Raw genomic sequence first — 24,295 nt, forward strand, 5'->3', positions numbered from 1 at the left:
GCGGAGCGGACAGTGGACGCCCCCCGCGCGCTCCCTCGGCTCCGGGGCCCGCCCGTCCGGCGCGCCGTGACGTGTCGCGGTGGAAGAGCTCTCCGCCCTCCGATTGGGCCGCGGCGGCAGCGCGGGGTGGCGGCCACCCAATAGACGCGCGGCTCGCAGGTGCCCGCGCGGTTATCTGCGCCCCGGGCGCGGCGCGGCGCGGCCTCGGACGCGCGGGCGAAGGCGCGGAGCCGATCGTGCGGCGCCTACTGGAGACCCGCGCCGCGTAGGGCCGCAGGCAGCCGGGACGTGGCGCGCTCCGCGCACCGCTCCGGTAGCGACGCTTCTCTACTCCCACTGTGCCGTCGGAGCTCGGTGTCGAGGTTGTTTCGCTCCGACCAAACTTTACCGGCGGCCGCTACCCGCGACCCACGAGCGGAGAGAGGACCGTGCCGGCGCTCCTCGCGCGGGGCCGTACCGCGAGCTTCGCCCCGCTCGGAGCAGGACCGGCGTCCGTGGATGACCGCCAATGTTAGCGGTGGGGCAGATGGATGCTAACCGGCAAAGCGCGTTCGTGCTGGGCAGCACGCCGCTGGCCGCGCTGCACAACATGGCCGAGATGAAGAGCTCTCTATTCCCCTACGCCCTGCAGAACCCCTCCGGCTTCAAGGCGCCGGCCCTGGGCGGCCTCAACACGCAGCTGCCCCTGGGGACGCCGCACGGCATCAGCGACATCCTGGGGCGGCCCGTGGGCGCCGCCGGCAACCTGCTGGGTGGGCTGCCCCGCATCAACGGCCTGGCAGCCTCGGCCGGGGTGTACTTCGGGCCCGCCGCCGTCTCCCGGTATCCGAAGCCGCTGGCGGAGCTGCCGGGGCGGCCGCCTATCTTCTGGCCGGGAGTGGTACAGGGCTCTCCGTGGCGGGACCCGCGCCTCACCTGTCCCGGTAAGTGCGACGCTGCGGGGCGCGCCTGGCAGTACCCCCTTCTTCCCCCCGCCCCGAGCCGCGGAGGGCGAGCGGAGGGCGGCGCGGACAGCTGGAACCCGCGGAACGCAGAGGTGGCTCCGCACCGTGCCCCTCTCCGGAGCGGCGGAGCCTCGGGGCAGACCCATTCCCCCTCCTCAGTCCCCCCATCCCGAGTCGGGCGCGACTCGCGGCGAGCGCGAACCGCTCCTAACGGAGCTGTTTTTTCTCCGTTTCCAGCTCAGACGGGAATGGTTTTGGACAAAGATGGGAAGAAGAAGCACTCGCGGCCGACTTTCTCGGGGCAGCAGATTTTTGCTCTGGAGAAAACCTTCGAGCAGACGAAGTACCTGGCGGGGCCCGAGCGAGCGCGGCTCGCTTATTCACTGGGGATGACAGAGAGCCAGGTGAAGGTAGGTCCCGCCGTCCGCTCTCTTTTGCACTCAGAACCGTGCCGCTGCCACGCGGGGCATTTTTTTTTTTTTTTTCTTAAGTCGATGATAATTTAAATTACACCATTTGGATACTGAACAGATTTTTTTTAGTTTATTTTCTACGTAACTTACTTAGTGCTTAACGCTCATTATGCTGCAACCCATTAAAAAATTTCCCTATATGAATTCATCGCTCAACGTAGCCCGTAGGCGCTGCTCGCAGTGGGCTGCTCCGGCGGCCGCTGCTCGGCACTGCTCAGTGCGGAGCCGCGCGGTGTTTTGGCAGCGGTGTTAGGAGCCCTGAGGCGCGGACGAGCTCTGCCCGTAGCCGTGCCGCTGTCGGCGCCGCGCTGCTTCGTTCGCGGGGCCAAGACGAGTGACCCCCGCGTGTGGCCGCCATCCCCCGCGGGGCCGGGATGGGGCGGGAGAGGCGCGGGGCCGGCCGAGCTGAGCGCTCCTCTCGGGGCCAGGTGTGGTTCCAGAACAGACGGACCAAGTGGCGGAAGCGGCACGCGGCAGAGATGGCCTCGGCGAAGAAGAAGCACGACTCGGAGACGGAGAAGCTGAAGGAGAGCTCGGACAATGAGGACGATGACGAATACAACAAACCACTGGACCCCAACTCAGATGATGAGAAAATTACCAGGCTATTGAAAAAGCACAAATCCACGAACCTCGCCCTCGTCAGCCCCTGCAGCACCAGCTCGGACACGTTGTGAGTGGTGCGGCTGGATGTTGAAGTGGTGTATTGTACAGCCCGAGATGTATGTGAAATGTATATATTTTTTACAGAATAAGTTATGAAATTATTTTCTTTCTCATCGATGTAAATTTCAGAGGAATCTTTACGACTTCTTGGTTTTCCTTTTATGTCCCTTTCAGGTTCGCTCCTCTCTCTTTCAGCTAATTCCTGCTCCTAACAATCAGCGTTTGTCAACGTTTTGTAAGGAGCTCAAAACCCCAGCGTGGCCACTTTGTACATAGTGAACTTCAGATTTTGTGATGTATATTTCTAGTGTAAAAACGGCGTTTTCTTTCACTCCCTCCCTCTGCTCAGGGGTTTGGCGGTTTGATTTCTTCTGCCTCCGGATTTTATGCTTAATAATATCAAAAGAGGGGGAAAAAAAAGCGAGAGAAAAAAAAAGGACACCTGATTTTAAATTGGATTAATGCTGTCGTCTCCACACGGGTTGGAAAGACTTCGTATAAATCAATAAATTATTTAACACTCTTTGCCTTCAGCGCGCTTTCCACGGTGGTGCCGCTTTTTGCTCAAACCGGGCAAGAGGGGCCGCACCTCCGTGCTGCGGGAATCGCAGCTGGACGCGGGGCGGGGGAGCTCGGGGCCGGGCTGCCGCAACGCTCCGGGGCCGTAGTGCCGAAGGACCGCCGTCGGGGAGAATCTATCCGCTCCGATCCCGTGGCAGTCCACGGGTGGGGATCGGGCAGCAGCGCTCCGCAGGACGGGTTTGGCACGGCGGGGCCGGGGCTGAGCCGGGAAGGTCGAGTCCGACAGCGGCGTCGGGAGCGGCGTTCGGTACAGCGTGCCATTCTCGCGTACAGTGGCTGCCCGCAGCGGGAACATACGGGTGGTGCATGGGTCTAAGAGTGCACCGTGACACTCGGGGTCGAGGGTCAAACTGCACCGGTACGGAAAAGCGGCCAGACAGCTGCGGCAGCTGCGGCGTTTGCCACGGGGAGCGGAAGGCGAAGCCCGGACGGCGGCCGCAGTGCGGCCACCGAGGGCAAAACCGCCTCGAGCGCGGCGGAGACCGTCGCCAGCGCCATCTCCTCCACCGCGAGCCTCGGTCCGCAGCGCCCGCATCCTAGGCTCGGGACCGCCGCGCCGTCAGCCCGACGTCATTCGGAGGCCTCGCAGCCGCCCGGCGCTTTGCTGTCCTCGAGCGTATTCGAGGCCGGGCGGGTGCAAGGCAGCTTCACGGTCGTTCTGCTTCAGTTCGACTACTTTTTTAAACGAACGAGACGCGATTTCTGCCTCTGAGCTGCTGCGCGGCAGCCCGAGGCGGTGCCCGAGCTGCGGGCCGCCTCCCGCAGAGCTGCGCGGCGCTCCCGAGATGCGGAGAAGCAGCAGCCCCGCGGAGCCGCCCCGCGCTGTCCGCTGCGCAGCGCTTCTCTCAGGGACGGGAAAAGCGTCTCCCGCCCGGCTGCCGCAGCGCAGGGCAGCGGGGTCCGCGTTCCCCCTCACTGCCGCCGGCATCTGCGGGACCCCGCCGTGCCGCCCTACGGACGGAGTCGATCAGATTTAGAAATTAATCTCCGCTTCTGTTTTGGTCACCGAGACACGGCGTCGGCGCCGCGGCTGCCCGACTCTCGGTGGAGAACGGCACGATCAAAAACATCCACCCCGAAAGCGGGGAACAGTTACACCCGTTACCGCTCCTTATTCCTTAAAACGAAACGCGCCTCGCGGAACGCGACGATATGTACCGGCTGTGCGCGCCTTTCACAGGACGAAGAACGCGGAACCGCAGCGCTCCGTCCCGGGCCGCCCCGGCGGCTGCGATGGGAGCGGGCCGCTGCTCCGCGCCGGGGTCGGTCGGGGCTCTGCGCGGGGAGCGGCAGCGGAGCGGTTCGAGCGTTGCTCAGCGGAGGAGCTCCGCTCGGTGTGGGACGGAGTCCCGACGGCCCCGCAGACTGCGTCTTTTTTTTAATTATTATTTTTTGTTTGCTTTTAATGTTAAATTTGCATTTTATGAATTTCTACGCGTTAAATTTGAGACTCCTTCAACTCCACAGGTTACCGTGCCGGGTCACCATGTTACTGACTGCTGCAGATGGGTTGGGACTATTTACGGCCTCGCAGTTTATAGCTCTGCTGAATTTATCCATCAATGAGGCTTCAGTCTGAGTTCGAAGGCAGTCTTCTTTTTTTTTTTCTTCCCCCCCCCAAACACAGAGATAATCACGAAGCACTTTACGGTGGCATATTTATTGAGCTACGGAGACTGGCATCTCATCAATAGCTCATAAAGCTGTACGTTTCCGTATGTGAACACTCCAATACAGAGCACTCAACGCCTTTTTCTCAGTTTGCATTATGTTTTGATTAACACCACAAGTATGTTCTCTTATATGGGTTTTCACTCAAAAAATGACCCTGTTAATTGGCAGGAGATTAAAAGGTAACTCATTAGTATGGAATCTAACAATTCAATCATTTCCCAGCAATCTGCGATGCCTGCATTGAAGGGAGAGACACATGAACGTTCACCATGATCAGTTTTATTGCTTGAGAACCATAGTACTCATTTCTAAAGGCCTTCGAAGTTACCATGAGTTGAGTTTGCTTAAATAGAATTACGGTGTGGTTATAATGCAACATGGCACAGTAACAATACAGAGCTGCAGACACCCTTCGAGCAGCAGTACTCAGTAGGAACAGTACGGATTGAACTGTTGAGAAAACATTCTGCAAGCAGACACCAAATCATTTCAATGGTAGTGATTTATACCAAAATCCAGCATAAATCTAATGCCATCACGCAGTCCATGAACTCTGTAGTGTTCTAAATTAAATCAATAAAACATACATTTGTGTTTCATCAACAGACTCCCTAATCACCTTTTAATGTTGTATTTAGTGGTGGAGAAAAATGTTACTAACACGATGATCCCGACAGCTGCACTGAGCTGCCAACCAGGGCAAGTTACAGTCCTTTTTCCTTCCTTTAGCACTGTATGTATACAGCCAGCGTCCAACAGAGTTGCTACCTGAAGCAGACCATTAGTTTCTCCTCCCATACTGTTGTTGTTTTAATACAGAATACTTGGCACCATAAAACAGTAACAAAGGACAGACAAAAACAGTTTACAAAATTCTGGAAAGTTACACCCAAACCTAGCTAAGAACTTCACATTCAATCCTTAATAGTACATAGAAAGAAGGGATTATAGGAGCAACAAAGTGAAACTGCTAATATATGTACTATAGAGTAAGCTATATATCCGTATCGAGGATGGCACTGCTATATATTATTTATTATATAAATGTTGGTTGTTGATGTTCACTAACTAAACCTGCTACGGCTCCAACACTACTGCTGATATGGCACTCTCAAGCATTCATATCCGAAAGTATATTTAGCATAAGTTTTGGTCAGGTTTATAAATTATTTATATATCTGTGTATATATACACATACATACATATATATACACACACATATGTATGTATAGAAAGCAGCTGCTGTGTGATTCAAAAACCATGAAACATGGCAGTATAGTAAATAACTTGAGAAAAGAATTATAAAAATGAAAAACAAAACACTAGAACTAAAACACAAACCATAAGCCTTGGTCGACAAAGAAAATACCATTTAAAACCATCGATATCTCCATCTATACAATCCAATGTACAAAACCCCAAAGTGGTAAAGATAATATAATGTCAGGCATGACACCTATAAAAGTTTAGAATATGTTGAATTAACTTTTCCACATCATCGACAAACACTTACTAAAAGTTGAAGGTTGTGAAGTCTAAAATACATAACATCTCTGCTGTCTATTTAGAGTTTTGGCAACAGAATTGTGACATACATATATAAAAAATAATTCCACGTTTCTACTTGATGTCACATGAACATACAAGACAGTGAGGTATGTGAGGCTTTTCTCAAACAGAGTCCAGATGCTGAAGCATAGTGTACGATCAGCAGTCTAAGAATGTGGCACTCAGGACGTATCGACACGGCTGTTACGGGTATGTATTTCTGGATGCTGCCATTCCTCCCCTCCTCGCTACAGTGTTGTTTCATGGAAAATCTTCTCGTTCCGAAGGCATCTTTTTCCTGTTGCAGAATTGGCATTTTTTTAAAAAAAGAAAAATAAACACAGGGGCAATGATGTAGAAAATATAAACGTAAAGGAAAAAAAATGATATTTACCACCACATCACTGCACGACACAACACTTGTGCACATTTGCAATAGGTTTACCTGCCCCAGCAGCTATTCGAAAGGACAGGAACACAGGCTGCAGCAAGTCAGGAGAAACAGGAGTTACACATTGGAAATCTTTCTTTTTCATACAGTAATAAACACACAAGAACAACCCTACGACTGGAAACAAAGCAGTGCAACGATTTCTTGGATTAACTGAATGACAAAAAGCACGAGAGCTATCGCAGCTCTCTGCTCCCACTGAAATCCAAGGGACCATTTCCCACTGATTCCTGCAGGTAGAGCTTCCCATGCACCTCCAACCTATCACAGAATCAGCTCAGCTAGGCAAAAATCCATGTTCAGTGCAGCAGTGACAGAAGAAACAAATACAATTGTTTTTGCAGTGTCTGTCAGCCACTGACACACCAAACTTTTCATTTGCTGCAGAAGCAGTAAACCTCTGCATCTTACATTGGGATCACATGTTCCTTAAGTGCGGTCTTAGGTAAAAAAGTGCTCTGTCTCAGAAGAACACTGACCACGGCAAACAGAAGTACACAGTTATCAATTTGGATTTATCCATATATTTATCCGCATGTATTTACCCACCACCCACCCCAGAACAACCATTCGGGAGCTTTAACACCACCTCTAGCACAGAACACCACCACTGCTGCCCAGCTGTGAGCTGAGCAAGTTCCAAGCTGGCTTTTTCTGAAGGTACTCAATCACAAAATTCTGCAGCTGCCATCAGAAGTCCCCTCCCACTCCCTGACCTGGCACTTCAAGGAGAGCAAACACTCAATTTTTCTGCAGTTCTGCCTCAGCTTTTCCTCTGATATCCTCAGCAGAGCTGTCTGTAAAATCCCTTTCTTTTTCTTCACTGAAACAACTGCTACTTATTATAGAATTCAATATTCTTTTTTCTTACATGTTGCTTAAATACGGATCTGCCAATATGCTACTTTATGGGTAACTGGCTGGGTTCCACATTAAATTTAATGATGTATCGGAAGCATTTTTTGAAAACCCGAAGAAAAAGATTACGTTTTACATGGATAGTTGTAAGTGTGCACACATCAGTTCCTTACTCATTTTGTATAGTATCATATTTTCTTTCCAGCACACACCATCCTCCTCCTTGTTTGGTTTCATACAAGTATCTGCTTCATTGGCTCATTTTGGCTGAATTCAACTTCAAAATAATCCCACAGCTTCCAATTCAAATTACCAAGTTGAGGAATTACTGCCTTACATGTAAAATTAAAAGAAACTATTGCACACATTCCCTCCCTAATAAGAAAAGAAAACAGAACAACAGAAAGTTTTGTTTATTTACCTTGTGATCCCCCATGCAGACGTTTGGCCCAATGTGGTCATATATTACAATCTTCTCATCATTTTCTGACTAGTTTAAAAACAAACAAACAAACAAACAACAACAAAACCACCAACAGGAATAAACAAGAGCCGTCAGTTCAGCTGTCCTCCAGTTTACAGAAACAGGGGAATGGGGTGCTACAAATAATTCAGAACGGTTTCTGAATGAGGACGGTTTATGGAATCACACAATTAGGGGACAGAGTCACAGAACAGGTGATGCTCATACAGTAACACATCTTTTCTCGGCTTTTCCTGAGAGAGACTTGCAGAAAGAATCTTTACATTCAGTACTGACTGCAGCCATTTGTACACATAAATTAGCTCATGAAATCACAGTGCCCACTCCTTGCTTCTGGGGCCTTAAGAAATGTTAGAGACTAACATTTGGATAGATTAAGTTAATCTTTCCTTAGGTTTGCATTCAAACCTTGTGCCTGCGGAACGCAGCCCACTGCACTGCCCGCTTCCTTTTAAGAGCAGCACACAACTGTATGCAGTTGGCTAGGATATCTCTCTGTTGCTCTTTGAATTCCAAGCAATCCATGTTGCCCCATGGGATGAGTTTATTTCCTCACACAGTTGATTTTAAATGTTCAGAGATACAAATTATTTACACTTTAGGAATGCAATCTTCTATCAGTTCCACGATATACATTCCTTTCTTTGAAAAAAGCATTACGTGATCTTGGGAAAATCAGCAGGAAATGACAGATGATATTTCTCCAATCTGCATTATGAATTGCTTTCATTTTGTTCTGTGCTGAATCCTTACACACTCACACACTGACTTCTTTAGCATTTGTACTTTCACGGGTCACAAAATGCATTCATCTTTCAGCCATTCGCAACACAATATAATTTTCAGAATGTTTTGTTTCTCCAGCACAGCACTTCAGGAATAAACACAAACACATTGCCATACACGGCAATTTCTTATTATGCTAAACATTTTCTACCAGCTAATTCAGTCTGCAATCTGCACACTCTGAAGTCTCTCATACAACCACAGGCGATGCTCTTTAAACTGGCTGGCAATACTAATTTATTTAGTATGAAACAGTCAAGACTTTCTCATCTGTAATCAGTCAGGTCTGACTGGGCAGTAACATTCCATAAACACCAGCATTTTGGACTATAAAGTTAAAACTGAATTATCTTTAATGCAGTAAGGAAGCTTAAGGTCAGATTTACTTTATAGCACGGTTGTCTGCCAAAAATATAAAAACATAACCTTCTGCATTGTATGCATGAGCCCTTTCCAATATTTCAAGATCATAATGCCACTAGCATCGGAAGTGGGGATACATTCATCAAAAGCGACTTGATAATTTACAAAGGCAGCATAAAATTGTGGATTTTCAACTGCATAATCTTTGGACAGATAAACAAATTACAGCGGTGCACAAGCAGAAACAATATACACTTGGCTGAGCATTCATTACTTCACGCTATCAGGCGTCAACGCAGCTCCCTAGCAGTGGGCAACCTTTGGTGTTTTAGGGCTCAGGAGGCATAAAATAACATGATGGTGAGGTAACCGACCATAGCATGATAGATGATGTTGCATGAAAGCTGTTCACAGCCCCATGTCTGTACAATCTGTAATGCCTACTGTGTAGCAGAGCCCACTGTACAGCGTGGCAACTTGTGCATACTGTTCTTTCTTCACATAGGGTTAAAAGGCAGCTTTACAATTTCTGTTTGAAATAAAATACAGATCTGCCAAGGCAGAAAAATAAACTCTTCATTTGCCTGTAAGAATTAGCTCTACCAAACAGTTACCCTCATAAGAATTTCCAATACCTAACTGGAACACACCAAAAATATTTAAAAATTGACATTGATATAATTAATGAAAAGTGATACGGTTTAGTGCTGGTGGTGGCAATGGTGATGAGGAGATGGTTGGACTAGATGATCTTATAGGTCGTTTCCAACCTTGTGATTCTATGATTCTATTCTACGATTCTATGATTTAAATTTCAAGGTTTTATTATACTGTAATTAGTTAATTAAAATTTGCTTTTTGTTTCCTAAGTTCCTTCCTACACACCAAGGCGTAAGGTTCTGCAGTGAAATACATTCTCAGTGGCAGAGCAAATGCTGATGGCTGCACAAAACCACAGAAATGAGCGCCGCCATTTCGCTCTTTCCTCTATTGGTTCTTTTCCATTTAATATATTCAATAAATTTTATGAGCCACAATTACAGTTTATTTTTGATCCAGATAAGCTAACTCCTTCCTTGGTATCAGCTCACAGAGTTACACACCCATGCCTGTTTGGCTTCCTTCATATTTGTAGTTTTGCACACACGTTTCTGGAAATGGCCCAGACGGCACGCTCCTCATTTGAAAGTACAAAACTGCAGTGAAAACACAGCACGCAGTTTTAAAACGTAAGCTCTGAATGATCCAGCTGACTGCATTTCTGTTCCACTGAGACCAAAAACTGGCTAACTGACCTCACAGCTACTAACTTCTTTAATGCTCTACCTTTGTTTTCCTTTGTTTAATTTTCTCCCATTATATCCAAGTTATACCCCCCAGATAATCTGAAAGAATTCCTTTCCCTCTGTACTGTTTACACTCTTCAAGCCTTTGTGTACACTTCTATCTCCTTATTCATAGTTTTAAAAAAAATCTTGCCCTATTGGCCACTCTTTCCATGGTTTTAATCCTTTGTTCTTGAGGAATTCCAGGGGCGCCAGGCGCTATCTGTAATATTTTGGGTAGAGCCTCCATTTTTCCTATTCTAGTTCTGTAGAAGAAGATCGAATGACTTTGATTCTGACATTACTGTTCTTACTACAAAGCCTATATTCCTCTTGGCTTTATAATGGTTTTTCATTAAGTTCCGTAATACAGGCATTGTCTAAAATTTTAGGTGAAACTTCAAGATATCATGCAGACACATACATTAAAACGTGTGAGGAAGTATGCTGGACTGAAATGTGAGTAGCTACATAAAAATGTTCTCAGCCTTTCAGTGAGTTATATACTGCAAAGCAAACAGTCTAATCATGAGGTAAATAGCCCTGATGGGAGAGAGAACAGGAAGGTTATAAACTTCAGGGAACCAAGTTTCAAGGGTTTCATTACTTTAAATGGAAGAAAAAAAGATTTATATGCAAAGATTACTTCCTGTTAAACTGTACTGGTTATAGAGAAAAATACAGATAGACAGATGACTTTGGGCAATTTGGCATTTGTAAAACTGTTATGCACGTGACAGGTAAACAATCTGGTCAGCACAGCAGCCGCAGAGCTGAGAAGTCACAGCACAGTCCTTTCCGCATGGCAGTTATGGCCACTGCTCGCACAGCGGGAGGGATCTCACACAGAGCAGAAAGCCACGGCTGAGATCTCCTCATGCACTGATTTGCTGATGGGTTTGGGGTCTGTTAGGAACTGACAGCACAACAGAACAGATCTCCATGTTCTTGCCATGACCAAACACACACAGGAAAAAACAGAAGCAGCGCATGTTGGCACATGTAACTGGCTCATCTGGTTCAGTGTCTCTACGGAAAACAGGAGAGCAGAGCAAAGTAAAGGAAAGAGACAAAACGAGGGACCTGTAAGGCTCCTCCTGAACTACAGTTTGGTCATTTAGCCTTGAATAGAGCATCACTAAGCTTATCTGACCTCTAGGCACTGAAATACTAAGAGGAACCGTATATTCTAAAATGGTGCAAAATAATATTTCTAAACTCTAAGAGAATGTCTAAATTTACACCAACCTAATTGGTATACTAGAGTTAGGAGTCTGTCTGCTGTAGGCTGTCCTTCAGTGGACAGTGACAGAACATTTGACCCACATAGGGCCGGACACATTCTTGAGAAATGCAGTTCTCATTATCAACAACAGAGGGAATCCATATCTACTACGCTTTAACTCGGGAGCTCAAGCTGTTCCTTCACAGACTTTTCCTTCAATAACATCCTTCCTCAGTGGGAGCCACTCCTGGCTGCTTCTGTCTGCCTCTGTGTTGAGTTTTTACTATGACAGTCCTGCTATTACCTTATTCCCTATGTTACTTACAGGGGGCTTGACAGCGAGACTAATGGAGGTTATTGATTCATTTTTATTCTTTTTTAAACCAGGCACGGTTTCCCAGCGCGGTTCAGAAATGCCACAGTAGGGCACTGACAAATGCAGCCCTGACAAGCTCTGAAGTGTTATAGGAGAGCAAATCGTCAGTCAGCACTGGAACTCAGACATCAAATGAAGCATTGTGAAAGCCTGTGCTTTGGTAACTGTCCAAGGGTTAATTGGGACAAATCCAGATTCTCCAATGGGAAGCACTGAAGTTTAATAATTCTGTATGTGCTGCTACCAGCTTAGTGAGGGTTTGCTCTGGTCAACTGAAAATTCAGGGCCACGCAGAAAGGTATCAGCCGTACCTAACCTTGTTGAAGTAAAACAGAATCACAGAATCACAGAACTGTAGGGGTTGGAAGGGACCTCCAGAGATCATAGAGTCCAACCCCCCTGCCAAAGCAGGTTCCCTACAGCAGGTGGGGTGTGGGGACACATGGGGGAAGCAGTACAGCTGCAGATCCAAACTTACTTTCAGAATGAGCTCCTTGGCTGAGTGGGACATCAGGATCCTGTCACACCAGGCTGGACATCGTGTATTCATGTACTGCTTTCCCTGGGTGGAGTCCTCGCTGTATGGGTAACTGCAAACACATTGTCATCACAACAGTCAGCAGCCTCCTGCAAACATCCTGAAACCTCAGGCTCAAACAACAACACTAATTAAGAAAATTAATTGGCAAAAAGCAGCCCCTTTGAACATCTCACACAAAGAAGCTGATAAAACAGAAGTTACGTCATAGGATCACTATGAATGGACTCTGGGGTCTCCAGCAGGTTCTGTTTTAGCTTTAAAACGCAACAAAATGTTTATTGTGACCTGCAGAACACCCTGAAAATTAACTCTGTTTATCTCTGGAGTACAGGCCTGGGAGAGCCGAGGCTGAAGTCACTGAAAGCAATGGTACTGGCAGCCTCAGGTTCAACCGTCAGGAGGCTGTGTCCAAAGCTTTCTTTGTGAGTGGATCGTATCCAAGCCTTCTCACTACTTTAATAGGATGGACCTTTGAATTTGATGCTCACTGGTTATGCTGTAAGGACCACTGTTTTCCCAGACCATTTCCAGAATGGTACGGGTATGTAGCCAAAGGGGCTTGGAGGAGGTCCAAAGGGGCTGTGAAAGGCTCAGTTTCTTGCATACTGGACCTGAATTAGCTGAACTCCAAATAAACATACTTAAAAACATTAAGCTGGTGCATATTACCTACATGCGTGCGTGTATTTAAAATACGGATATCTATATTTTATCCTGCTTGTGGTTGAATTCATAATGGAAATACTGAGGTTTTCAGGACACGTGTTGAAATAAAATTTCTGGCATGTAACCAGAGGGCTTGCATGCTTGAAGAGAAACTTATTTACCACCCTACTTGCTGTGATGCTCTGAAACTGAGACATTTTGCTTTCTACCAAATAAGTTTACAAGCTACATTGCCATTAAAAAGATTAGCCATGGCAAACATCCAAGGAAAGCATACTGAATGTACTGGAACAAACCAGTGATCTCAGTACCTTTTCCACCTCATCAAACCTAACAAGACTCATTTTCAAAACATATTATGAGAATTCAATTTGCTGCTTCACTGACATACAGAAGTACAGCTTATTTCTGAGCGTCGCTAAGATATTTTGATGATGTAATACTATTGGTAGCAGAAGCTCTTTGTCTGCAATTTAAGGGTTCACCTTTTCTGGTAACCCTTTTTTAGTTACTCAGGAATCCTATACAACTGGAGCTACTTTTTATGATAGGAGGTTTAAGAATCAATCACGTTTCATACAATCCTCCCTTTTACAGTATTAACTGTACAGCTTTTAAGATAAGATGCTCTGTACTTGGAATGATCTGTTACCGCTATGTTAGAGTGCTTCATTCAAGAGCTTAAATTCTGTAAAACGGTGTTCATCAATTTGCTTTATTCATCTGAATATTTTCAAAGGGTGAAAACTTTTGCCAATTTTTCAAGGTCTCTAGTGCTGATCACCCAGTCAAGGAGGTATGGTCACTTAAAATATATCTGACCCACCAGCATTCATGCCCAATGGCTAGGGCAGAAATGAAGATAAATGCTGCAAAAGCTATCCAGACAAAATCATCTGTAGGTAATAATTTCATATGCTAAAATGAGGCAAGATCTTTGTATAAGCCAGCATCTGTCCCTCAGGCTAGAAGTGTGACAGCATTCTATCTCGACAAACTCCAGTGACAAAGGCTTCTCTCTGCACACTGCCTTATCTTTGTCTTGTGCCAGTTCACTCCTGTGAAATGCTGACATAGATGTAACAAAAAAAAAAAGTTATCTGAATTCACCCCTAAGAAGTAAGGAAAATTCTTTGCTCTCCCCCTTCATGCTCTATGTGGGTCACGTATGCTTTGGAATAAGCAGATTCTTTTTGTAGATTGTCTCAAAAAGTGACCTAAATATGATTCTTGAAATTGCCAGGAGTGATTCTTTTCACAGCTTGGCAGGTTTTGTGGACAGGGCAGCTTAGTTCATTAAATGTACTTATCTTAGATAGCTTTTTTTTTTGCAATTAAACACTATCAGAAATTTCTGGCATAAGACTGCCACTGAATAAATATTAATGAAACACATCACTGAACATACAGCATTCCACAATACAACTTTTCCAGTAACATACATTCCAGTACATGTCTCTGTCATCCCACTCCGTGGTTAAATGAACAGTGGGATTAGAACACTGCAAGTGCTTCCTGATTCCTTCCTGAATTCAGTCTTTTTCTCGGGAGCTCTGAAGCTTTTCACTTGGTTGGAGCACTCATAAGGGTATTCTTTTCTATGGATACTGTGCCATCTTACATCATTTTAGCTTTCTCTCTAGCTGATGTGATTTAAAACCAGTCAATAAAAGCAATCAAAGGAGGAGACAGACAGATGCACGAGCATCTCAGGAAACTCAGCTAATGATTCTGCGTTGCCCTAATAGAAAGATATTGCAAAATACAAAGATACAAAAGAAACCAAACTACCCCAAACCTCAAAGCTGCCACACACAACAGCACTGATTTTCAGTCTCGTACACATCTGTCACAAGAGTGCAGCCCTCAGTATGCTCCTGGCACCTCCTGCAAAAACAAGTCTCCTCAGGCCAGCAGGCTCGAGCCCACAACCACGCAGGTTGCAGACTGAACAACTCAACAACGATAACCAAAAAGATGCACGCGTTCAGAAAAAGCAGGATATAAATCACAGCACTCACGTTGCTTCATCTAATACAGCAACTGCCCAGTAAGTACAGATTCAGGATGGCACTCAAAAAACCGGAAAACATTTCTGATGACTTCACTGGGCTGACTATGCTAATAAAGTTCTGTTCCATTACTAACTTTTTGTTTTCCTTAGGGTGCCTTCACAATTCACTGCCTCTCGTCTTTTTTTCAGCCCTATTTTCTTACCTGCTTCTAAAATAGAGGGTAAATAGTTACATGTAAATTTATGCAAGAACTGATCTGTTAATACACAACTTCCAAAAGATATTCAGCGTAGGACTGTCTACTACCAAGTACATTCTTATAGCTTTGCTTTCTTTGATATCTCCAGCTCCTTTTAACACAGCCATTCCAGGCTGATAAGGAGCTCACAATTCTTGGTTAAAAACTCATTTAATTACTAAGCAGATTTTTTGATCTATGAATTGTATAAAGAATAACAGATTTGATAGAAATAATTTTAAGGACTCTACATCTAATAGCCAAAAATTGAGAGAATCTTGCCAGGATTGAGTGTTATCAGTCTTGACCATTGAAGCTCTGGCTGTGGTGGAGAAAAGGAAGAACCAGCTCATTTGGCCCCATGGCTGTATGAAGAAATTCCTTTTTTTTTTTCCTCTAGCCTTCTGCCTCAGTCCCCATCTATCTGGTGCTACATAAAAAAAAAAAACAACCAACAATAGTGATTTTGGTAACAGCAATTGTTCATGTAAAAATGATGGCATAACAGAAAAAGGCCTCCTGGGTATCACTGAAGCACAAACGATTACCAGATACGGTGCTAACACTTGTGTGTGCTATATGAGTGGGCACACTCCCTCATCTGAGCATTCAATACAGTTACTTGGTGGTTTTGCACGCAGTATATTCTATATATAAATGGACATATGAGGAAACCCAAATGGAATAACTTTTCTGCCCTGTTTAAAACAGCGGCAGAGTTGAAATTTAGGATGTTGACCACTCACATCAGCTGAATAGCTAGTAACAAAATTAGTTTGTTGTTGTCTATATATGCCAGCCAGCAGAGAGTTACACAAAGTATCCTTTGACTGTATATGTTCTGGATAATGGATAGAACAGGCAGTTCTGGAGCTGGACCATTCACACACGCGGCTTAGATAATCTGTCTCCAATCCTCAGGATTTACTTCTCAAGATATTCCTTCTGACCACCTTTCCACCTTATTTCACAAACATTGACGCACTAATTAAAGCAGCATCATTAATATAATCCTGAATGTTGTCAAAATCTAACGGCACACTTTAAGGATTTGTCAACTAACTTTGTTGATTAGGAACAGGGTGTCAAATGAGCTACTGACATTACACTTAATAAGGATGAGAGCTACTTGGCACCTGTTGGTGAAAATAAAACACAAAGAGTGTCAGTAATATTCCTTCACTACTGCTGTTGACAGGTACTGTCAAAAATGATTGGACACCTTTACAAAAATACTTACTGCAGGGTGAAAAGTCTTCTGGCATCATATACCATCCTGTCAACAGCGCCTTACCTCAGAACACAAGCCAACAATACCATGTATATAAATGTCTCCTTAACTTGCATTTCCAGTTGGGAAAAATGCTCCTAATGAACTCTTCTTTTGTTCAAGAAAGGACAAAATGTGTTACAGAGATGAGTGAAGAGTCTTTTCGAACAGGAAACAATTAACTCGCTTTGGAGCATTATCACCTATAAAGCTGTCTGTCACAAACAGCTCTGCTTTCAGCTCAGTTTTGCTCACAGCCAACACCGTGAGCGTGCCCTGCTGCTGACAGTGCGTTTTGGTGCCACTCTAGGAATCCCGTGTTCTATGGAAAAGACATTTTTGGTAGTGCTGTAGAAAGCGTGATACCATCCAGCAGGAAGCAATGGGGAAAAAGCACACCGTGTTGCATTTTCTTTTAGTATAATACAGGTCATCCTGAGAAAATACGCATGCTACGTCAAGATTTACGCACAGAATTTAGCCAAATTTTATCATGTTTCCACTTCCACAAGGAGTGGAGAACAGCTCCTTCTTAAGGACCAACTGTCCTCTGAATTGTTTTTAATAAAAAAGGTTTCAGATGGCATGGAATCATGAAGTGCCAATGGGAATAGAGCTCTTTATGAGAAGAGCTGAAATACAGTTTTAATTTGGTCCAGTTTATTTTGGAATTCAGGGATGAGTCCTTGCATTTACTCATCTACTCTCAACTTTCTGTTGAGATATTGAGAGAACTTCAAAAGGTGAAAAACACCAAACACTTTTCATCAGGAAACAGTTTATTACTTTATTTACCTTTAGCTCTGCTCTACTTTCAAGTTGTTTGAGATGATTTTACTAGGAACAAGGACTGTGTAAAACTGCCCACTCAAGCTTTGAGTACTTTCAAAGTCACAAGGCCAAATATACGCGTATAAATAAAAAATATACTTTTATTTGGCAAGGTCCCACTTCAGTATTGATGTGTCTTGGACACAAGCAAGATCTCAATAAAATGTCATCTGACCAAAGTATGACATCTAAGAATCAGCAAACGCCATTGTTAATTTTTGTTCACTGCCAGATCTTTGGTTTTTCCCCCCACATCAAATTACCACTTCATACTTTCCTGAATCTGAAAGGGAGATTTGGGTTCCCTAGGCTTTTTCCCAGCAAATGACCCCATGTAATTCATCTTCATATGCTCGTTGTAGAAGCAGACAATTAAAGCTTAGCCATGAGACACACTGGTATTTGAATTAACTGTTCACGTGTACCAAAATACTAATAAGCCTGCATGATGCTCTGCTGAGCTAACTGGCCATGATATGCATCTCACTTAAGCCAAATCAGGAGGGTAAACAGAGTCCTGCAAACACAGTAGTTTAAGTACAATGTGTTAAACAGCTGCTACTTGCAAATGCTACACTAACACCATGGTGATGAAACCAACAATCAGAGTCAAAGGTGACAATAAAAAGGGAGGTCACCAGGGCAATCCAGTAGCAAAGGGTAAAATGGGTAAACAGGACCCAAGCCATAACTCCAGGCTCAACACAAAGCAGGAAGGTTAACACCACAATGCTTTTCTCTGAATTTTGTTTTATGGATTTATGTTGACCGTATTGCTTTTTTTCAGATAACGAGCTGCTTTGGAAAATCATGCTGTTGTAATACACGTGAAGAATACATAGGATTCTACTAATATTTCTGTTCTGTTAGTCTAACTCAGGACCTCCTCCAGTGAAAAGGAAGAAACCCAGAGCTCCTTCCTTTTTCTCTTTTCCAGCGAGGAACAACTGGGCACCTCTTCTTCTGCTCCCATAGAGAAATCCTCCTCACCCATTACAAACATTCCGCTGCTCACCCACAGTGACTGCACAAACACAGCTACTTCTTGTACCTGCTGTCTGCCTACTGTCTCAGTGCTCCTCCGTAGGGCATTCAGTCTGTGGAAGGCCAACAGACTGACGCACGGCCGACAGCGCCCAACGTGCAGAGTCCTGCTGTTCAGTGAAGATCACGGTGAGGCCCAGCGAACAGAAATGGAGCATTCAGCAGCACTCATTCCTCGGCCAGTGGACAGTGAGTGATGTGCTCTACAGCTTTAATAACAACAAAGCTGCACTTGCTAAATGTCTGTGATACCTCTGCTATTACAGGTGGATACACATAATGATGAATGACGTTGGCCTGTTGGAAACAACCCAGCGTGGGCTCGTTCCAGCAGAACAGTCTGATGTCAGCGCATGTGACTGTGATTGGGCTACATGTTTTCTCCAGGAACTTGCCCGACTTAGGCTAAATTACTTCTGTGGAATATTTACACAAATTCTAATACAGAAGATAAAAACCAACACAAAGCTGAGCACCAGGTAGGAAGGAGCTCAGGTTCCAAAAGACCAGGCTTTTCAGTAGTACTTTCAGACCTCAGCAGGATGCATCAGCGGTAAAAAGACTACAATTGGTGACCTGGCTAACAGCAAACGCCATAACCTCTTCTGAACTTACTCCATTTTTCCACTGAACCACTGTTTGCAATCCTCACCTTACATATGGCGTACAGTAATAATCAGCACTTGAAACTTTTTGACATCCCTGATTCTCTTCTTTATTTTTCCTTTGCCACAATTCCTTAAAACAAAGAACTGCATACGTGGCAACTCGATCCAGTTCTGCACAAATTAAAAAAAATATTTATCCTATTTTAGTTTGAAAATTAAGTGAGAGCTGTACTGGTTTAATCTGAAGAGACAAATAGGGATAAGAGTCATTAAAGTGTTATAGTGGTTAAATGATCACTGATCTAGAGTAAATGACAGCTGTCTTTTCAGCCTCCAGTTGGGAAGCAGTTCCCGTGCTCCACTCTCATGTGGTGGAAGAACCTGGATAGCTACACAAGGTCCTGGGGTCCTGGGGCAATCTGCCCCTCAGGGGCTAAGGGATCCACTGACAGTTTACGATAACCTGGAAAATACCTGGAAGGTGTTTTACTTTTCATGAATTAACATTAAGTATTGCTATTTGGCAAAAAATGCACAAATACTTAACTGGCAGAAAAAGTAACTAAGCAAGCACAGCAAGCACAAAAACCATCCACCAGTTTAACAGATGTTCATCTATTCTGGTGCCTAATGCTTCCTTCTCTGAGGAAACGACCCAGAAGCCGGTCATGTTCTACGCAAGGGAATCCCGTTTGCTACACAGCTTCTGTACCCAGTTGTCTTCTTGTACGTTTTGAATACACACAAGGCAACTGGAGAGGACAGTGCTAAAGTAAAGGAGTCGATCAGAATCTGAACCACGATCTTGCCTTCTCATTTCCCACAACAAGACAACATTTGGAATAAGTACGAAGGCACCAAAAGGATTCAGTACAATAGGCAGAACTGTTCTTCGGACTCTCTCCTGAAGGGAAGGAACAAGTGGGTGCCTTTAAGAATAGCTCTGCTTCCTGCTGAACAGACCAGCTCATTCTCCTGTCAGACTAGACCAGGAAAAACATATATATAATTGTGCCACCTGCCAGAATAAAAGGAAGGCCACAGGACAAGATGCAAGGATAGAAAACAGACAGATTATTGATTAAACAGGAACCTGGAAGAATTAAGTACAAGAGCCAAAGAAAACTCCAGAAAAAACACAATTCCAAGAGCAGATGAGGTTCAGCCTATCTCCTGGTGAGAGGTGACAAAGCCAAGATATTGCCAATGCAGAGTGTCTGCTACAGAAAAACATCACAAAGAGGGTATCTAAGACACAAACATATGTCCAGCCAGTAAATTACATGACAGCCTAATGCAACAACAAACAGGAATAGGCCACTTTAAGAGAATGATTAATACTTAAGAGTATTGTGCATGCAGGCTTATCAGAAAGCAAACCTTGTAGGTGGGTGTGAGCCCTTGCTAAAGTCAGCTCCTATCTTCGCTATACAACAGCTACAAGAATAATTATAATAATTAATGGAGAGCAGTGATAAAGTTAACAATTGCCCACCTGTATACGGACTGACCACGATGTTGTTTCTTTCTTTTTCACACCTACTGCTTTCTGCAATGATTGCTGACTACTACAAACCCTCCTCCAGGTTCATGCTGGGCTTGCTGTTTGCTCACGGCCAGGCTGTTCCACCTATGACTGACAGCCCTCACCAAGTTTAAAATTCTGCATTGTATTTCATCCCCAATGGCTAAGGCTGCTATGAGAGACATTAGATTACAAAGGGCAATTAGATAAAACATGAATATTCATCATATAAAGAAAAGGCCTCAAAAATAAAGGAATGGATGGATACTGTCTGAAAAAGTATATGTTAGCAGGACTCTCCCTGTTCAGTGTAAAGATAACAAAGTTGCAATGTAGCCTGTGATATTTTTATTAAGCTGGGATTTCTTTCACAGCTTACTTTTGCTCTCGGCAGATTTCAGGAAGACAGAATTAGGATTTGCTGTGGCCAAAGGCCACAGTTTGTTACACAGTTTGTTACTGTTCTTATTCTCACTCCAAGGGCAGAGAAACGATGAAAGGGATGGGCTTTGAAGAGGCCAATCTCTTTGCTGGGAGACAACAAACTGAGTGGCTGCTTTCCCTGCTGGACACTGCTCCCCTGGCAGTTTCTGGTGATGGTGACTGTGACATGCAGGAATGTGCTGGGTCCCTGGGACAGGGGCTGCTGACCTGGGGCACAGTGGCCTCAGCACATGTTGAGCCTGCAGCTCAAGACTTCTTCCTCAGAATTTCATTCACTGCATTACTAGCACACTTCTTACAAGTGATGTACGGCTTACGTGGGATGGTTGGCTCATACTTGGAGAATTAAGAAGAACTCAGAATTTAATCGGAATGAAAAAAAAAAAAGCCTAGCTATCTAGTGCCAAGCTGAACAGATCAGAGGTAACTGAAAGCCTTGCAAGTGGAGCAGATGCTGCAAGGGCTGCACTTAGTTCTGGGGCTTCCTGAGGAGACCTGACCATCACAGGGTGGGAAAAAGAAATAACAAACAGCCATATAGTCTGAAACCAAACTAATTTTGGACTGCAGAAGAAGAAAATTTTTCAGTTCCACAAATACACCTGCAGAAATGCTGTTTTCAGTTGTGACTGGTGGAGTCACCGTACCTGCTGTGCTCAAGAGTCATCAGGATGAGGTGCCAAGAGATATGGTTTAGTGGCTTGTGGTAGTAATGGTGATAGGACAGTTGCAGGTCCTTTCCAACCTCGTGATTCTATGACTGATAGGAGGCTGCATTGGAAACCTTCCCACATGCAAAGTGGATGGGGAAAAGGCTCCTGGAACTAAGGGTCACTAACACAGTCTGCCAAGACCCTGTGAAGACACACTTACATATTAACTTTCAGGAAGGTGTTGTGCTGCATTAATAGCACTGATAGGGCAACTAGAGATTTTGTTTAGAATTATAATATACTCTAATTATAATTCCCCTCAAAAGTATTGCTAGAATTATGCACTAGATGTACTCTCAAAGTTACTGTATAGTTAAAAATAGTGATGTATCTGTAAAATTCAACAAATTCCACTTCTGTATTTTTTAGCAATTTGAAAACTTCAAAGTGAACTACCTTTTTAAATGTGTAGAAAAAGTCAAACTGTGGATTATTAAAAAAAAATAATCAAAAAGAAGAATGGCAATTCTGAAAATCCTCATCCACATTCCATCTCATCAGCCATGTGAACACTCTCATCATCACTCCTTGAATTGTTTTTCAAATGCGCTCAGTGACTGCTGTGAAATGCCCCAAGAGCACAGCTTATCTCCTTCCTTCCACTTACGGGCAGGTGCCTGGCCATGGGGTGACAGCACCATCTCCACTTGTACACTTCTGTTCCCCTGAAATACAGCTTTTCAAAATACAAAACTGACTGTTCTGGCTTTCAGTGAATAATGTCTGAAATCTAGATTCGTATTAATGTAGTTGTACTGTGTTTCAATGCAGTCTTCCACAGCAGTCAATCTAACACACCTACCCACAGACAGTTAAAATAAAGTAGGCCCTCCTTCAAGGCACCAACCAGCATGGAAGAACTGCATGAGCTTGCCATACAGGGCTATCAGCTGAGGTTCAGTCATCTTTTAAGCATCAAATGGTGAAGGGCAGCTGCGAAACAATGCTCTTCTCTCTGTGGCTGACCAGACTTGGCAAACAGAGCAATGTAGGCCAAGAGCTTTTTGGTATCTTAGCTTCTTTAAGGCATTATCTATGCTAGGTCTTAGATACAAGGCAAGAAGTCAGCTTAAAAAAAAAAAACTAGAATTATTGAAGAACAGTCAAGACTCAGAATACAGGATCCTTTCTCTCTACAGAGTTAAAGAGCAACTTTTTGTTTGATACTAATTACAACATCGGAATTTTATTTTCAGGAGCCATTAGCTCTGTGAGTGAAAAGAAAATAGGAGAGAAATAATAAAAAATTAAGTTTATAAAAGCTGTTATTAAAAAGGATGATTTAACAGTAGATGTAAATACAGGAAGACCTCCTTCTATGGCCAAGATCTGTAAATAATGATTCTTGAGATGCTTTCTCTGCCTTACGAGCAGTAAGAGATCGTTGCTCTCCCTGAGTACTGAACGTAGTTTACACTCAACTGTAAAGAGATGGTAAGGAGCTTTGGAAAGGCAAACAACTTCTGCAGAGCGTAATAAACTCAGCAACTGTCAATACAATGGAGGGGAACAAAACATCACAGGAGTATTACAACACATCTTCATTTCACTACCGCTTTGTTTGAAAAGTTACTGAATAAGTCAACATTTTTATTACTGCTTATACTGAAATGCTATTTTAGCGTGACAAGGACCCGGAAAAAAAGTAGAATTGACAACCAAACTATTCTAGGTTCCCAAAGAAGTTGTATGCTTTTTTGTTGTTTTCTATTTAATAATAGCAGTCAATTGGCATTTTTTCCACTGTAAATGATGCGTATCTTCCCTAAATCCCACAGAGTGAGAGTGGTTAACTTGTACTCTGCATTCCTGTAAAGTCTCATGGAAGGGCTGTTCCCCTAGCATGTAGGAATACACAAAATGTTTGCCAACACACTAAAGCCCTAGAACAGTTCCTGCTGCCCAAACCAGGCTCACTGCACCTCACTCACATCCCTGTGCACCCTCTGCTCTTTGCTTATACCAAGGTTCACCTAAAGAGCAAAGTGCTGTGATTTCATTTGAAAGAAATTAAGGATATCCCTACGTAACTGCAATGGCTTCAGCTGAAACCTAGAAGTAGGGGCAGAGGAATTCACTGTAAAAGAACCCCGTACAACTCAGTGCCTCATGGTGCTGCCAAAAAAAGCGGGAACAAAGACTAGTGCATGAGAACTCAGAATTGGGTTCACAGCCTGGGGCTCTCACCACAAGCATTGGTCAGAGCTAAGTGAACTCAAGGCATTCCTCTGCAAGAAAGGCATTCCCTCCTGCGCATTCGCCATTATGCCTGGCACCATGAAATGGAGTTTTCTTAGTATTTCCATTAGGATTTTACTAATTTTTATGCTGTAAAACTGGTCGTTTTCAGTCAAAACAAACCCCTCCTATGAAGAAAGGGGACTGGTTGTCCACCAGTGGACACACTGGCGTCCTCCTCAGCGAGCACTGGCCTGGAGATCAGAATTAAGACACCATACCACCCTCAGCATCACGCAAGGAAACAAGGTAAAGCAGGGGTCAGCACAAACACCACGTTTGTACCTAGCTGTGCTTGTACACGAGGTATCCTAATCACACGTAATGCTGCTCTAGGAATGAAGTGAACACAAAACCAGGAAAACCGTTCAAGCTGAAGTTTTGGCCCTGCTGAAGTTGACCGTAAA

General features: G+C 44.4%; 2 protein-coding genes across 3 annotated transcripts in view; one reads left to right on the forward strand and one right to left on the reverse strand.

Moving 5' to 3' along the window:
• The first annotated feature begins 221 nt into the window (after window positions 1–221).
• NKX6-2 (NK6 homeobox 2) lies at window positions 222–2,414 on the forward strand. Its single transcript, XM_052677071.1, has 3 exons — window positions 222–923; window positions 1,182–1,354; window positions 1,846–2,414. The coding sequence occupies exons 1-3, from the start codon at window positions 509–511 to the stop codon at window positions 2,092–2,094; spliced, it is 837 nt and encodes a 278-aa protein (XP_052533031.1). The 5' UTR covers window positions 222–508; the 3' UTR covers window positions 2,095–2,414.
• A 2,188-nt stretch (window positions 2,415–4,602) lies between these two features.
• Window positions 4,603–24,295, reverse strand: part of INPP5A (inositol polyphosphate-5-phosphatase A) — a 210,240-nt gene continuing 190,547 nt past the window's right edge. Inside the window, exons 13-16 of one of the 2 annotated variants that reach the window (XM_052677064.1) lie at window positions 12,234–12,345; window positions 7,618–7,686; window positions 6,282–6,369; window positions 6,062–6,185 (exon numbers count right to left, since the gene is read on the reverse strand). In XM_052677064.1, the coding sequence (XP_052533024.1) occupies window positions 6,289–6,369; window positions 7,618–7,686; window positions 12,234–12,345 (262 nt within the window). In that variant the 3' untranslated portion in view covers window positions 6,062–6,185; window positions 6,282–6,288. Of the gene's footprint in view, window positions 6,186–6,281; window positions 6,370–7,617; window positions 7,687–12,233; window positions 12,346–24,295 lie in introns of both variants that reach the window. The other variant, XM_052677065.1, reaches the window with a different exon arrangement.

Source organism: Tympanuchus pallidicinctus, unplaced genomic scaffold (assembly GCF_026119805.1).
Source record: "Tympanuchus pallidicinctus isolate F22 unplaced genomic scaffold, pur_lepc_1.0 scaffold16, whole genome shotgun sequence".
NCBI classification, from domain to species: Eukaryota; Metazoa; Chordata; class Aves; order Galliformes; family Phasianidae; genus Tympanuchus; species Tympanuchus pallidicinctus.